This window comes from Peromyscus eremicus, chromosome 4 (assembly GCF_949786415.1).
Source record: "Peromyscus eremicus chromosome 4, PerEre_H2_v1, whole genome shotgun sequence".
In the NCBI taxonomy this organism is placed as follows: Eukaryota; Metazoa; Chordata; class Mammalia; order Rodentia; family Cricetidae; genus Peromyscus; species Peromyscus eremicus.
The window spans coordinates 146768599-146785884 of record NC_081419.1 but is presented as its reverse complement, the minus strand read 5'-3'; the positions used below and the strand labels follow the sequence as shown (position 1 = coordinate 146785884).

Genomic DNA, 17286 nt, shown 5'->3' with positions numbered 1-17286 from the left:
CTGACAGTCAACCAGGAGGCCTAAAAGAAGCCATTAGGGACATCCTAGAGGATTTGCCCTGTTTTTCTACAATGTGTACTGCTTCTTCCAAACCCCTATGAAACCATGACTTCTGAAATCACTTAGCATCACCAATAACGACAGTTCAATTTCCCAGAAAATGGGATGTTACAGTTTTTTTTTTTTAAATGAGGGTCATTAGGAACCCTTAAGGACAAACCATGATTCTCAGGACATATTTTGTGGTACTCTTTCCTGCTCACCCTAACTCCAAACAGATTCCAGTCCTGTGTTCTTCCACATGGGTCCAGGAGATGACGGTACCTTGAGGGCATTGTCTGTTGCCAGCTGCCATTTGAAAAAGCTGTTGTGCAGTAATGGTTTCTGAAAGCAAATCTTGTGAGCTAGAGTTCTAGATGGTTCCCAAAACTGTAGCACCAGTTTCTCATCTGCATCCAATAAAGGTGGGCAGCAGAGCCAACTTCAGTATGGCTGCTCTTCCACTTCATTTCCCAAAGAATAGAAAATTATTCTAAGAAAATTTCCAGTCATAAACTTCAGATAATTTAATTAGATGAACCGAATGGATCTGCAAGCTATTTTTAAGTTTATTTCCAAATTTTCATGACTACTGTAGTCTTGTATTTCCCTCCCATTTTGAAAATATAGCCTAACTCAGACATTCTGTGGGCTAAACATATTTCTAACTTGTATTTTCTTTTTTAGCTTGTCAAAATTCAGTGACATTATTGCATGTTAGTATTGTGTATAAATTTAAGGAAAACATTAGTAACTTACAAAAGCTTTAAACAATTTTTGATCCGTCACACAAGGAAGTCAAATCAACAGCATATTAAAAGGCTCTCAAAACAAAATTTTAGTGTCCTATATGTCCAGGGGCCATCTTAACGCCATAGGTATGATATCAGGGCCTTGATTTAGCACATGGCTTAGACTGTCCCCTGGCAATGTGCATGCAGGGCACATGGGAAGCACATTCTAGTCCCCAGCCATCTCCAGCCCCTCCAGGTGAAATCCAGACTCCACTGCTTACTAGTCTGTGGACACAGGACAGTCAGTTATTAAACGGCCCTGGGCCTTCATTCCCTCATCTGAAAACTGGGGTCATGAGTTAGGGCCTTAACTTACAGAATGAGAAGAGTTAGCATTTGTGAAGCCCCTAGAAAAATATCTACTGTGTGAATGTATTGAGTGTTTTCTTTGCTTGTCATACTGCCTCGTTTCATTTTTACTACAAGTTCTTAGGTGGGGCCAGTGTCATGGCTATGTGACTCGAGTACTTAGGAGGGACCCCGTTCAGGTGAATTCTCTGTTGCTGCTGTCTTGGAATTCTTAACTCTGAACAAGGGCTGCCTTCTCTGTTTCTCTGTAGTCCCTGCATATTCTGTCATCTGTCCACCGAGGTAGTTGGTATTATTGTCTCCTGATATTCTTGTGGCTTTGGAGAAGTAACACCTTCAGAGCTTTCACCTGTAAACTACGGAGTCATTACTGGGAGAATGAAGTGAGATCATGTGTACACAGTGGTAGCATGCACACACTTGCAGAATTGGTCCTGTTTCATCAGCCGCTGCTGAACCTTATAAACTAAGCAACGCTTACATCCTTCTGAAAGTGTGCAGACTTGCAGACAGTTGAAGCTTCTGCCCTTAGAGATGCACTGAGACCATAAAGGTTACCTCCGACAAAATGAAGGTAGAGCTAGAGGAGGCCAGAGCACAGCCTACTGTAAGAGAAGCCTCACTGTAGTCAATCTTGCACTCAGGGAACAAAGAGGAATCCAGATGCACAGCTATGGCCTACACTGTGTGGCTGGGAAGCAGGTTCAGACACAGTGGTATGGGTAAAGAAGCACACTGGAATTGAGTAGAGCAAGGCACAGGACATACACCAACTCAAGATTTGTTTACAATAAACTTTACTAGTTTCATAGGTACATTAACAGGGCAAGTTCCCCATACCACGAAGCAAAAGAAAGTACAAGGGAAAAAAATGCCATGTAAAATGCCTTTACAACCTCTTGAGTTTCGACTGCTATTTTTGTTGCTAGTGAGATACTTCACAGCTATATTAGCTATGTTATAGGAAGTCAATTTTTTTCAAGGTTTTTCAAGACAGGGTTTCTCTGTGTAGCTCTGGCTGTCCTAGAACTCACTCTGTAGACCAGGATGGCCTTGAACTCAGAGATTCCCCTGCCTTTGCCTCCTGAGTGCTGGGATTAAAGGCGTGCACCACCCAGCAGAAGTAGGTATTTTTATAGACGTTCATATGCAACAGTTTTTCTAATAAAATTTAAAAATTAAATTATTTTATAATCGCTCTAGAATAAGAATCTGTCTTTACAGAAGATCAAACAGTCTAAAGGGCATTATGGAGTTTGCTTTGACAAACATAGTAGCATAAAATTACTTTTACTGTTGCAGAATTAAGACTAGGTACTCCTTCACCCAGTGTTTGCAGTTCAAACAAGCTGATGGAAAGCTCTGGGAAGTACACACCACCCGACTCTGATCTTATATCCATCCTCCAAACCTCAGCTTGTTGGGTAGGTACACTCTGGAAAGATAGTCTGATGACAGGAAAGTCAAGGCTTGGATCTCTGCCTTCATCTTAGAGTCTGCCATCATTTCCATCTGCAGGAAGGTTACCAGCATCTGTTAGGAACCGCAGGCTAGGCAGTCTTCAGGCCTTCTAGAGCATCTAGAGTGGCTACTGGTCAAGACTGTAAGGTCAGGCCTCACCACTAGAGTGCTTTTGTTTTGGGGCTTTCTTTCTTTCTTTTTTATCCCATAAGCTGTGCGGCCATCACTGATAAAGTGACATAACCATGGAGGAAAGGCAGATGTCTTCCCCCTGCTGACCTCCTCTATTGGCAGTGTCTGTGTTGCAATTTCAACAGACTGCTATTGACAAACTACACTGGCAGCATCAGTTTTTGGTTACATAGACTTTCAGGAAATAAGTCAGACTCAGAAGGACAAAGTGCATGTTTTCTTCCATGGACAGAATCTAGACTTAAATATGCACAGGTAGGACATGAATGAAGGAGAGGTGCTGTGGGATGTTCTGTATGGCAAATGTGTTGCTCTGATTGGTTAGTAAACAAAACACTGATTGGCCAGTGGCCAGGCAGGAAGTATAGGCGGGACAAGGAGGAGAAGAATTCTGGGAAGTGGAAGGCTGAGTCAGAGACACTGCCAGCCACCACCATGATAAGCAGCATGTGAAGATGCCGGTAAGCCACGAGCCAGGTGGCAAGGTATAGATTAATAGAAATGGCTTAATTTAAGATATAAGAACAGTTATTAAGAAGCCTGGCACGGCCATACAGTTTGTAAGCAATATAAGTCTCTGTGTTTACTTGGTTGGGTCTGAGCGGCTGTGGGACTGGTGGTGATAGAGATTTGTCCTGACTGTGGGCCAGGCAGGAAAACTCTAGCTACAGAGAGGGACTGTGGGGTGGGGGGAGACCAAGAACAGGCAATGGAGGAGGAAGAGACAAAATGCTGCATGTCTTCTCTTACATGTGGACTCTGGGTAAACATGTAGGGATGTGTGAAAACAGAAGGAAGACCATGTTGGGTTTGGAAATGGGACCTGCAGCAGGGATGACCTGTGGGGGTGGGGGGAAATATGAACAAAGTACCATGATATATATGCATGAAATGCCATAATAGAACCCATTATCTTGTACACTAACTGAAAACATTAATTAAAAATCAGTAACAGTGATAAAAATTAAACATGTTCAAGGATATGCTGGAAGTATTGTATAAGCAGCTACCACTACAATGAGAAGAAAGAAAACACATAGCATTTGCGTTTTATAAAAACACACCATCTACCTCTTTTCTCCAGAAGGGCTGGTAGGTAATATAAGGCCTCCTCAGGATACTGTCCAGTTTCACCTGGTCATGCTTTGTCAGTGGAATCAAACTACCCTTAGGTATATTTAACCTGGAAAAAATTTGATTGGAGTGATCAGTAAAAACAGAATGTTCCTGTATTTATGCCTGTACTTATATTGTTATGTCAACAAACTAAGAAAAACAAGTGAGAAAATCAATCCCATGCTCTTTCCCAACCCCAGCATCTGGGGCTCTGTGATATAGGCCAGGGAGTTTTCCAAGTTCAAAGTAGAAGTTTGTGTTGTCATAGAAACAGGTTCTGTCCTTCCTCCCCCTCCTCACCTTTGTGAGATGACAACAGATGACAGAAACTGGCTGTTAACAAAGCACTGGTGTCAGGTACACTGAGCAGAGCTAGTATGGACAAGCCACAGCTTTCTGCCCCTGCAGCTGTAAGCCCCAGCAGCCGTGGCCAGTGGCTGACACTGAGAAATCAGGACGCGGGTACCTACTAAGCGCTTGACTCTCTGCACTGAGGATGCAGATCTATTGCTTTCGTATTTGACATGCACACTTATCTAGTTTGAAGTCTGAAAACAGTAGAGAGATCTGGGTTTAGGTACAGTTTGCTCTTGAAGTCACAAGTCCAAGGTGTCCAGGTAAACTCTGATTTCCTCAGCTGTCCTCAGTATCACCATAATTGTGGGCATCTGCAGTGGCAGTTCCTGGCTGGCCGAGTGAAGGGAGTCTAGTGCTGCTGATTGCAGCCTCATTCCTTTGACCCTGTATCTGTCTGTCTGTCTCTGTCTGTCTTTGAGGACACCAGAAGGGTTTATGAGCACAGCTGGAGTTCCACCGAGACCTCTGCCTTAAAAGCCTTCAGGGTCCTTGTCCCAAATCTGTGTTTGTGCAAAGGGGTCACTCGAAGGGATTGTGGCCATGACAAATAACTGCATTGGTATAAACTCTGCTTCCTTCTATGGAAGCATTCAAAACTCCAAAGGTAGGTTTCCTTCCTGCTCAGTCCATAGCTTCATGGTCCCCAAATTTGGAAAATAAGCATCTACATCCAAGATAGCCCACTGCCTCAGGAAATCCTGCACACACACTCAAGTTCCTCTTACGGGAAAAGGAGAATAGCAAGAGGGTATTTGAGGGGTTGGAAGTGCTATGGGATGTCTTTCTGTACGCTGTGAATATGTGTTGCTCTGATTGGTTGATAAATAAAGCTGCATTGGCCTACGGCAGGGCAGGATGAAGCCAGGCGGGAAAATCCAAGAGAGACAGTGGGAGGAGAAAGGAGAGTGAAGCAGATGCTGCAGCCGCCACCAGGAGAAGCAAGATGTAAAGTACCGGTAAGCCACAAGCCACGTGGCGAGGTATACATTTATAGAAATGGGTTAGTTTAAGGTGTAAGAGCTAGCTAGCAAGAAGCTTGCCATGGCCATAGTTTGAAAAGAATATAAGCCTCTGTATGTTTATTTGGGTCTGGGTGGCTGCGTGACCAGGCAGGACACAGAAAAACTTTCAACTACACTAGAGGGAAGGGTCCGTGGTTAAGAGTGTATACTGCTCTTGCAGAGGACCCAAGTTTGATTACAGCATCCTCGCTAAATAGCTCACAACTGCCTGTAACTCCAGCTCAGGGGTTCCAAGGTTTTGGTCCTCTGTGAGTACCTGTACTCACATGTTCATACCCTCCAGTATTTGTATAATTAGATATTTTTACAAGTATTTGAAAAGCAGTGGTCCCCCATGCTGAGGGCCAGGTGGCTCACTCTCCACAGAGAACCTTATTGAAGGCAGGGAAAGCCTCAAACACACACACATGCTTTGACCCACCAAGTCTCTGGGAATCCTCAGAGACTATGTAAGATTCAGGGAAAGGTTTAATTATCAGAGGACCCTTTGATCTGCTTGTCACCAACAATCTCGGCAGAACAGCTGTGAAGGATTGCCTGAAATTGAAATTCAGGAGAAGGAACTATTACCATGAGGTCACAGGAGAGAAATGTATTTATTGGTAACAACAAAAAAGTGATCACTTTGTGTTGTATGCAAAAACCAGATGACAAAGGAACAGTTGAGGACCTTGAGGTTTCTCGGGAAAGGTCATAGCTGTGGGCAGAAAATCACCAGCCACCTAGGACTGCCCTGCCTCAAATGACCCTTAACTTCAAGTGCTAGCAGTTCCCAAACTCTGACATTAAGATGTGGTCACTCTATGGAGTTAGAATGGTCAAGATCAGGACTGACATTTAATTCCATCCCCAGCCTCACACTTATTATCTGTGTCTGTGAGGCAGAGCCTCACCCTGGAGCTCATGCTGGCCTCTGGCTCAGTCCCCTGAGCACAGGATTACAAGTATGTCACCATGCCTCTCCATGCATTAGTCTTTTAAATACAAAAAACTTGCACAAGGGTTTAACCATAATTGTAAAAATATTTGTGGCTAGCTGAAGGTGAAATTAACTAAGTTCATTGGGTTGTGTTTTGTTTTTTGAGACAGGGCCTCTTTATGTAGTGGTGCTGACTGTCCTGGAACTCACTATCTAGACAAGGTTGATCTTGAACCCACAGAGTCCTGCCTGCCTCTGTCTCCCAAGTGCTGATATTAAAGGTGTGTACCATCATGCTTGTCCTTCATTAACTATATAAATAACAGAGACCCCAAGAAATTTACTGTATAACTACAGACAGCAAGTGCTTTTCTAGTGACGTCAGGCATGTCATACACACTGCAGAGCCCTTACCTTTTAATATCAGAAGGGAGGAGACCAAGCCATCTGATAGTTGGGACAGTGAGACTGTGGGCTTCGAAAGACATGGACTGAGATAAAGAGCAGAGCTGTGTCAGAGGAGCTGGACAAGGTCCTGGCTTTCTATTCTGGCAGCAGGGTGAGGTGCTCTGGACCATTGCTTTGTTAATCTCTGGCTTGAACTCACTACCTCCCTCCCTGCTCTGCCACCCCTCTGCAATGAACTTGGCTGGGCTTCTGGCTCATTTGGAGGTGCAGGCTCAGCAGGTTTGGGGGGAACCAGGACTTGTGTCTCTCCACGTTTTCAAGAGTGGAATTTGGGTACCATAGGCTCCAGCATGGACTTGATGTTTTCCCTTCTCTCATTGTGGGAGTCACAGTGGCAAAGTCAAAACTGGAAGCTGCATGTGACACTTATGGTCTCGCTGATGCTCTTTAGGAGCAGATTAGACAGGATGGCTGTGCCACTTACACATAGCTCGACCCTCCGTTACCCATGCCAAGGGCTGAGCTCACAACATTGACGCACAGACCGGCTCTCGAGAGGTCACCATTGCCCCTGGGACATTCTGGAGAATTGCCTTACTAGGGTATAAGTAGACCCCGGTGAATGGAACACAGGTGTGGTGGAGAAGGGCAGCTGCACTTTTCTGTACTCACCATGGAACCGTACTTATAGATGCACATTATCTCGATGCCTGTTGAGAGTGAGCTTTAAGATTAGACTCAGGTCATAGCTAGGGAATCTGCACTCTCAAATTCCACCTAACATCTAAAATCTTTAATTCTGTGGACATTACCAACAAAAAATTACATTCTCAGTTTCATATGTTAAACATTGCCTTAAATGATTACAGTCTTTAACTTGACTATATTAATAGTACCTTGGATTTATTTCTTTACTGATTACCATGCTGGAGATTGAACCTAGGACATTATGCATGCTAGGCAAGTACCATACCACTGAGCTATTCCCTGGCCCATATAATACGCTGTACAAATGTTCTAAGAGCAGAAAAACATAATCACAAATATGACTTATTCACGATTGTTGTCCAAAATAGTCCAGGAGAGATTACCATGGGGATCAGCATCTACCAAAGTGAAAACAGGAATGTGAAATGTGTCCCACAGCTTCTTCACCAGGAGCCTTGTGTTCAGATCAGGAATGCCCTTTCCCTGAAAGCAGACAGAGTCAGGCATTGAGGCTGTAGAGGATCTGGCCACATTCTGCCTGTATTTCATCAACACTGACAAGTGAGACCCCACCCTGACTTCCAGGTTGGGGAGTCTAGTGCTGACAGTAAGGAAAATGGACAATGTTCAACAAGAGGAGCCACATCTGTTCACACCTCTGCTTCCAGGATGCCTGTTTGGAGACCCCACCCCCAGACAACACTTCATCAGGAACAGAATAAAAGTGCTCATCACAGTGTTATTTCAAAGGGCATAGGGAGGCACAGTAGATGGCTCCACATATAAAGCCTGATGACCTGAGCCCAATCACTGGGACCCATATAATGCAAGGAAAGATCGACTAGACACCTACAAATTGTCTTCATCTTCTATATCACCTCTTGGCTCTTTCACCCAAGCAGATGCCACCAGAATTTCCTACCATCACCCCAAGAGTCCATGCCAAAATCACACTTGGAACTTCTCTCATAAAGAGCTGAATGCTTGTGTCTGTCTTGTGGCTCTTAGTAGTGATGTTGCACTAAGGTGCCACAGGTCAGAGCCACAATCAGGAGTCACCTAGTCCTTCTGAAGTGTCCTTCGTTCAGTCCCTGCCCCCCCCCCCCACCATCCTCACACTGAGATAAGCCCAAACCTCCCAAGAAGCCATCTGCCCCGCAGGCTGCCACATAAACCCTAATATGCAAAGCCTCCTGTGAGCCTATCTTTTTGCTCCAAGTCAGGATGCTTTGAGACTGACCAGGCCTACAAGGCTCCCCCATCTGCCTGACACCCCCTCATCAGACTCTCTTCTGGCTATGCTAAGGCCGCATTTCCAGTCACACTCACAAACCACAGCACTGTAAACTGCCTTCTTCTCCAAGGAGTGGATTTTCTACAGCTATGTAAAGGCAGGCTGTGAAGAGATCTCAGAAGAGGGGCTCCTGATCCATCCTCTTACTCTCCAGCCCCCATCTGTGTGCACCCCAAGCTTTCTTCCCTCCTGCAGCCAGTTCTTACGATTTCTCAAAACATGACCATACCACAGGACCCTAACTGCCCACAATGGACCAATACTTCTGTCCCTCATAAATTCATGTGAAGGCTCAGGAGGTAAGGCTTTGGGATCAAGAACAGAAGGACAGACTCCCCTGAATGGAATGAGTATGTAAGGGACTCCAGAAAGGCTTTCTCCTGTCTCTGTCTTGCTCTTTTCTTCCATGTGAACACTCAATGAGAAGACAGCTTCTTAGCAATCAAGCAATGGTCTGCTCTAGCAGACAGAGAATCAGCTAACACACTAACTAGTCTTGGCCCAGGCTGCAGAACTTGGAGAAGGACACATGTTGCCTCAGTCACCCTGCCTGTTGCATCTCTGGGCTAGCTGTTGCTGGCTGAGCGAGCCATCCTTTTGCCGAGCCATCCTGTAGTTCCACTGCTGTCACAACACGGCCTGTGTTCCTCACTGTTCCTGCACATGTGTTTGAAAAGGGCAAGTGCCGTTAGCCTGAACCAGTGAATCACCCGGATACAAACTCTTGTGAAGAACAGCAAGCGACAGCAGCTGCCCACAGCCCTGGAGAAACTCTGCGGCAGGAAAGTGTGAGGGAGACACAGAGCAGCAAGAAAACAAAGCCTGTTGGGGGCAACTGCTCTGTTTAAGAATAGAGACCCGCATCTGAACCTGGGTTGGGTTTAAGAATGTTGAAATAAACACTGTGGACACTTCTGCTCTGGGATACTAGATGATGCATTATATTGGACAGGGACATGGTGCACAGATGTTGCTGGAGCTCTATTTCCAGGCACCACAGTGATGAAGTGAGGCAGATATCCTACCGTGACCATGATGCATGGGGACATTCTGCTGCAGAAGTTGTCGTCCAGGAGCCGTTGAAATGTTGCATCCTTCTCTACTATTAACAGAAACTTTGCATCTGTGATCAGATCTGTGGCGCTAAGGCTGAGAAACTAGTCACAGCATCCAAGCTTAGTCACCCACTGCATTGCAGCATGTATACCGTGACTCAAAGGCAGCTACAGGGAAAATTTTTTCATTTTACCTCCCAATACCTATATTCACCCAGGTACATGGGTGCCTGTCTCTACTTCATAGGGAGAGCCCTAGTAAGGGGACTGTGGCTACTTGTCTCTATGGCCTCTATGTTTGTTACACACAGGAAGACAAAGCTCTTTGAAGGAGCATTCCAGTTTAAACAGTTTTACCACTGAAGGATACTCCGGATCCCTTGAATGTTGGATGGCACAGCAGTAGCCTAAGTTAGAAAGAAAAAAACAAACCAAGCAGTTTGTAAGTTAACTAAAAAGTAAGTGTAACTGCACTTTATGATTCACAATGGTAAGCTTTCATCTTTCTTTGATGGGTAGTCTAGAGACTGCCACTCAGTGAGGAAAGCAGACACAGGACCCACTTGGCTTCCTCAGCAGGGAAGGTTGTGGAAGCTTTGCACAGCTATCTTAAGCAGACACAAGGAAGGCAAGGGTCCTGATGCAGGGCCTCAGCAGCATTACTGTGCCCTGTCCTGATGGGAGCGTCAGACCACCCACCCCACTGCTCTAGTGCAGCATCAGCAAGGGGTTTGGGATGAAATGTGCTCATTTCAGAGCCACACAGATTATGTAAACAGCCATCCCAAAAGGGCCATGCCAAAGCCATTTGGAAATATCAGTACATTTTAAAAGAGAATGTGTGTCTGTTTATTTCAATATGACAATTTGAAAACTGTGTGCTAAAGCACACAACTGTTTACTCATCAGTTTAATTTTAAAATCCCTGGGGCCAGCAAGATGGATCAGTGGGTAAGAGTACTTGCCACACAGGCCTGATGACTTGTTTGATCCCATGAACCTATAGTGGAAGGAGGGAGCAATTTTTAACAGTGGTCATCTGACCTCCACACTTGTGCTGTGGCACACATGCACCTGTTAGCACACATACACACACACCCCATACTCACATTCACACAATTATAAGTAACTTTTTACCTTGTCTCTGAACTACACAATAAAGCAAGGAATGAAATCCAGTTCCAAATGGGAAGGGTTGTGCAGCGCTGAGCAGGTGAGATGGAAGGATGCTCACCGTGGCATTGCAGGTGCACTGCACTCGGGTACCATCCTCCTCCACGAATCTCAGGTTGCCAGCAATCAATCCCTTGGAGGTAGATAACTGGAAAAAATAAGGTATTTGAAACCGTCCCCATTCATATACTTGTTGCTGCAAGCCTCTCCTCATGCTCACCTCTTAAGACATTTGTGTTTTATCTTAGATCAGAATCTAGGCAGAGATGGAGGAAAAAGCATGTAAGGGTATTTAGGAAATAAAAATATCTGAAAGGTTCCTGTTTTGGTCCATTTGACCAAAGAAACACATTGGAAACAGATTAAGGTTATGTTGAGAAAATATCCTATCAAATGACATGAAAAGGGGGCAGAGTACACTTCCCCCAGACAAGATCTCGCTGTGAGGCTCTGGCTAACCTGCCTGCCTCTGCCTCTGCTCTGGGACTAAGAGCAGCTACCATTTTGTTTTGTGGCAGTGTTTTGTTCTTAGAGTGGCTCACCACATGCAGGCTCCTCCTGGGCACTTTCAGCATACAGGAAATGTCATCTATAATGTTGTCCACTGCAGCTTGGTTCCCAAAAAGCTGGCTGTCAGTGTAGTAGATGTCTCTGTGAAAATGTCAGGTCAACATTTGAATGAGCCACATGTTCTGGGACTGTGACAAGCATAGAGTACTATGTGGGGGACATTTACTGCAAGAAACACAGCACACAACGAGAGCTGCTTATTACCATAAAGCATATTTTAAAAGTTAAGGGGGGCTGGAGAGATGGCTGCTCTTCCAGAGGACAAATATCTGTAACTCCAGCTCCAGGGGAACTGACACTATCTTCTGGCTTCTTCAGACACCAGGTGTGTGGTGCATAGACACACATGCAGGCAAAACACCCATACACATTAAATTTAAAATTAAAACAGGGGCTGGAGAGATGGCTCAGGGGTTAAAAGCACTGACTGCTCTTCCAGAGGTCCTGAGTTCAATTCCCAGCAACCACATGGTGGCTCACAACCATCTGTAATGAGATCTGGTGCCCTCTTCTGGACTGCTGTCATATATGCTGTATACATAATAAATAAATAAATCTTTTAAAAAAAATAAAATTTTTTTTATTTTTTAATTTAACTTAGTCTCACACAGCATTTTTTGAAGATGAATTTGCCATAACAATATATTTACCTCTTGGTTGCGTAAGTGTTGCTCTGTACTAATTTATAAATCATGGACAATATTTTCAGAATTAGAGCTGGAAAATAAGACAAACAATTTACTTCTCTCTCTCTCTCTCTCTCTCTCTCTCTCTCACTAATTTGAAAGATACTGTTATCATAAATTTTAATTGTACCCATTGTTTGTCTATAATGCTTTAAACTTTATCTTTCCGAAAGAGGAGGGTTAGGTAAAGAATAATTGTAAAATCATGTGCTTTCTGGGTAGCAAATCAGAGTAATTTCCTCTGAACATGAACCTAGAACATGCTGACTTTGACCATGTGCTTCCAATGTTACTGACCATGAAAAGTCTAAAAATGTATTTTAAGGACAAGTTAAAGAACATGTGAAGACACCTAACTAGGAACAGCTAAGCTCTAGAAATAACTAACTCATTTACTATTGACTACTCAATGCCACGGAAGAGTAACTTACCAAATTTTTTAACTGATTTTGGTGAATCGCTTTTGATTTTTCTTGTGGTACACTGAGGTATCATCTGAAGGCCGACAGAGTCTTCAAACCTGTTGTTCAAAACACAGGAACAAAATGAGAAAAACTTAATTCCTGAACACACACTTGCTGTGACCTGCTTATCATGTGCACATGTACAGAAGCCAGAGGTCGACCTTGAGAGGTGTTCTGCAGGGACCACCCATCTGGTTTTGTGAGACAATCTCTGTCTCATCGTCCTGGAGCTCACCAGTCACCACAGACTGGTCTGTGAGCCCCAGGGATCCACCTGTCTCCACCTCCCAGCCCTGGGATTATAGGCATATGCCAGAGTTTGCTTTTATGAGGGTTCCTGCTATACAGCAAGCATTTCAGCCAACTCAGCCATCTCCCACATTTCTTCTCTGTGGGCACTGGAGCTTAGGAACGCCCAAATGTTCAAATTGCTGCAGGAAGTTAACAGGTGACTAGCTCAGGTTTAAGCTAAACACCTTTTAGTATGGAGTATATGTGTAGTTCTTTTCTGGGAAGACAGTGTATATGGAATACTTACACATATTTTACTATTATGTATTTTACTCATTTTGCCATTATTCATTCTCAGTTAATAATTTGGTTCAATTTAATAATAATTTTTGAAATATTTTGTTTCAATTTACACACAAAGTGAAACTGAACCTCTCAGGCTCTCCTAAGGATGGCAGAAGGCACCAGGTGAACCCCCACATGGCAACTGCTTTGAAGCTATGCAAAATCTATCTTTCCAAACACATTGCCCAAGTATACATCTTATGCTAATTTTATTGATTTTAAAATCTCCCCTAGTCCCACTCCTCTGTAACTTTCACAAACTCTGAGAACCATTTGTGGTTTGGTAGAAAAGGCTGTACAGGCAGGCTACAAAGGTTAAACTTTTTCACTAGGCGGAGAAGACCAAGCAGCAGTCGGCAAGGACCGAGCCTTAACCCTGTGCTGTTCCGGATGCTCGCACCATGGTCTGCATGTCAGGACTGACTGCAGCTGCCGGAGCAATGGCTTGCTTTCGCAGAGTGAAAGACAACCTCACCAGGGTGTTTCCCCAGTGCTGAAGAGTGTGGCTCTACACTTGCTGTTTTGAGCAAGGGCAGGCAGACTTTGGACCACCCCCTTCCTCAGTGCAGTTCTGGTTGCTAGTCCTTTCTTGGCCTCATCTTTCACACTGACTTCCAGTTCACACAGCCCTTCTGTGGAGCATGGATTTCGTAAACCTGCTAATTTTTATGGGACAGGATAAAAGGAACGACATCTGACTATAACTCTGAAACAAATTGAAATAACAACATAGATACTGCATTTTAAAATAAAACTGCAGGGACCAGGCATGGTGGCACATATCTTTAATATCAGCGCTAGGGAGGTAGAGGCAGGCAGATCTCTGTGAATTTGACATTAACCTGGTCTACATTGTGAGTTCCAGGCCAGCTGGCCATTATAGTAAGATCCTCTCTCAAACAAACAAACAAACAAATGAATAAATAAATAAATGGATAAACAGATAAATGGATAAATAAATAGATAAATGGATAAATGAAACAATACAACAAAACTTCAGGGGCTGGAGAGAGGGCTGGGCAGTTAAGAGTACTTCCTGCTCTTACAGAGGACTGGAATTCAGTTCTCAGCACCCATACCAGGTGGTTTACAAATGTCTGTAACTCCAGCTCAAAGGAATCTGACACTCTCTTCTGGCTTCCATGGGCACCCACATGCACATGTACATTCAGGTATATACACACACATACACGCATGCACACTTACACACACATGCAAGCATACACATCTTTTTAAAAAGTAGAAATAGAATTGCAAAATGCCCACATTATGTTTTCCCAGCTTGATCTGTTGTCTATTGTGAAGGCAGGCACTTCGTTTCTTGCCAAGCTTTTGATTATGTCTTGAATAATATTTTCTATAGCTGTAAGAACCTCAGAACTGAAACAATAAACACACCATGATTTAATTTTATATAGCATGTAATATTTCCCAGATCAATACAAAGACAACTTTTTTCCCCTCCCTTGAGACAAGGTTTCTCTGTGCACCCCTGGCTGTCCTAGAACTCACTCTGTAGACCAGGCTGGCCTCGAACTTACAGAGATCTGCCTGCCTCTGCCACCTTGAACTCACAGAGATCTGCCTGCTTCTGCCACCTGAGTTCAGCTGAGATTAAAGGCGTGTACCACCAAACTGCTGAGCACAACTTCATTTTATTAGATTTTTGTTGTTTTGTCTTGCTTTTGGAGACAAGGTCTCATAAGGTAGCTAAGGCTAGCCTGGAACTCACCATGAAGTCCAGGATGGCCTCAAACCCACAACCCTGCCTTGGTCTCCTGAGTGCTAGGATTACAGGTGTTGGCCACCATACCTCCCTTTTGTTTGTTCCTTTTTTTTTTTTTTTGAAAGCCTTGGAAATACATGTCAATAACCATCTCTCTTACTAAATTCTGACTCAGCAGGCATTCAAACAACTGCTCTTATAGGGGTTACTTACAGAGACATTAGATTTGTCTGTAAATTCATCTCTTAAATAACCCTTTTGCATTAACAATGAGCTCATATAACTTACAAATGCATTTTTATTTGCTCACAATTAACTTACTTCAATGTCACTGAACTTCAATACAGACTTGGCTTGAAATATTATTGTTAAATGTTTTAACTGAGGATGATATGAGACGGGCTTTGACATGCACGCATGCACGCATGTACATGAACACAGCTGCTTGTAGCATACTGCCCTAATTGATCTCATGCCTTAAAAATTAACCATTTTTAAGTTTTAGTGATTCAAAGGGAAAAAATTTAATCACTACCAGGAAAGGGATAAATTGTGAATTCTGTACTAAATGGTTGACTTGGCCACTTAAATCACGCCACTTTACAAAATATCAAGACTGAACTCAGTTTTCTGTCAGCTGGCTGTTAATTTCACAAACCATCAGCTTCAAAAAATGTCACTCTAAGTAACATTGGCATATTTTCTAGGAAGGGAAGCCAAGTTAAACATAGGAGATGGGCAAAATGTTGAGTTTTAATGTCCACACCGTCTTCAATGTTTTCACTGAAAAAAAAATCAGAAAATATATTTTAAAACATTTAGTGTGTTCTAATACAGTAAAGACTAATGATTTGTTATTTTTTCAAAACTTAGAACAGTTTAAGAATAATACTGAAAACAAATTTAAGATATAATGAGACCAATCTCTGTTCTTAACAGGGATTCCCACCATCTCTTTCTCTCTTTTAAATTCTCCCACAAACTAAATTCTTTTGCAAAATTTGTTTGCTTGTGAGGTTTTGGGTAGCTGGTTTGGGCTTAAAAATAAAAGGAATGTGTTTAAGATGCAAACTGGTGATAAACAAGAAAAATGAGAAAGGAAATCTGAATCATATAAATGCATTTTCTGTAGTTGATTTTAAATCACTTAAAATAGGTACATGTGTTCCCTAGAGGTCAAGAAAAATGTCTTATTATAAATCACTTATAGCCGGGCGGTGGTGGCGCATGCCTTTAATCCAGCACTCGGGAGGCAGAGGCAGGTGGATCTCTGTGAGTTCGAGGCCAGCCTGGTCTACAGAGTGAGATCCAGGACAGGCTCCAAAGCTACACAGAGAAACCCTGTCTCGAAAAATCAAAATAAATAAATAAATAAATAAACAAACAAATAAACCACTCACTTATAATATTGATAAGCTTGCTCTATCTGAGAAACCCACTAGTTTAGAGCGCAAATGCTTTAAACTTTTCCCTTTCCTTTCCCTATCAACCTCACCAAAAACCCCAAAACATAATTTCATACTTTGTTTTGTTTCGTTGTTTCGAGACAGAGATCCTCCTGCCTCTGCCTCCCGAGTGCTGGGATTAAAGGCGTGCGCCACCACGCCTGGCTTTCATGAAAATTTTTAAAGATAAAACATAAAGCCAGGTAAAATCTCAGACTCTCTAACTAGAAGGGATTTTGAGAAACTAGGAACTAGGCTAGAGGGATGCTCCGGGAATGTCCTAGCAAACAGCTGGGGTGGAAGTGGTCACCAGTGCAAAAACATTCAAACCAGGCGTTACGGGCAGGGGACGCTACGGGCAGGGGGTGCTACAGGAGGGCCGATCTCGGGGTGCGGGCCTGGCGCTCTCCTCACAGCCTTCCCGGCCGGCCCTCCACCGCCCGCCCGGCCCTCCACCGCCCGCCCGGCCTTCCACCGCCCTGCCAGCGAGCTGCTGTACCTAGAGGCCGCGCGGGTGGCCCCGGCAGGGCTCTCCCCCGCACCTCTCTTCACCATGGCCAGCAGGGAAGCCCTGTGCCGATCCAGGGCGTCGAAGAACGAGGCCTCGGGCCCCACAGGCGCGAACGCCATGATGGTGGACCTGCGAGCCTTCCCGCGCTCTGGCTGCGCATGCGCGCGGCACCACGACCCCGCCCCCCCCCCCCCAGCAGCCCGCTAAGCGGGGTGCGCAGGCGCATAGGCCTTTGCAGCGGCTGGGACCCTCCTGGGAGGAATGGAGCTCCAGGTGCAGCTCTAGTTAGCATCAGGGATCAGTGGGCCGAGGTGTCTTTGTCCTGATAACTTATGGGAAATAACATTTGCGAACCCCTTGGGGGAGTCATTTGGGGGAAATGGTATTTGCAACTTTTCACTAGGACGGTCGGACCTGGCTGGGGATATGGGCGAGTGGGAGCACTCTTGCTTGCTTTGATG

At 44.2% G+C, this 17286-nt stretch overlaps 1 protein-coding gene across 4 annotated transcripts; it reads right to left on the bottom strand.

Moving 5' to 3' along the window:
• Positions 1-1922: 1922 nt before the first annotated feature.
• Spo11 (SPO11 initiator of meiotic double strand breaks) lies at positions 1923-16961 on the bottom strand. Of its 4 annotated transcripts, none has more exons than XM_059261995.1 (13): positions 16814-16961; positions 14410-14523; positions 12535-12623; positions 12068-12134; positions 11390-11498; positions 10909-10995; positions 10045-10081; positions 9645-9754; positions 7709-7808; positions 7290-7327; positions 6624-6700; positions 3867-3978; positions 1923-2654 (listed from the first exon to the last, which is right to left on the bottom strand). In XM_059261995.1, exons 1-13 carry the CDS (start codon positions 16942-16944, stop codon positions 2535-2537), a joined length of 1191 nt encoding a protein of 396 aa, XP_059117978.1. In that variant the 5' UTR covers positions 16945-16961; the 3' UTR covers positions 1923-2534. The 4 variants fall into 4 exon arrangements, with proteins under 4 accessions (XP_059117978.1, XP_059117979.1, XP_059117980.1 ...); XM_059261996.1 differs by having other exon boundaries at positions 14410-15652; positions 16814-16927; XM_059261997.1 differs by lacking the exon at positions 14410-14523.
• Between the last annotated feature and the right edge of the window lie 325 nt (positions 16962-17286).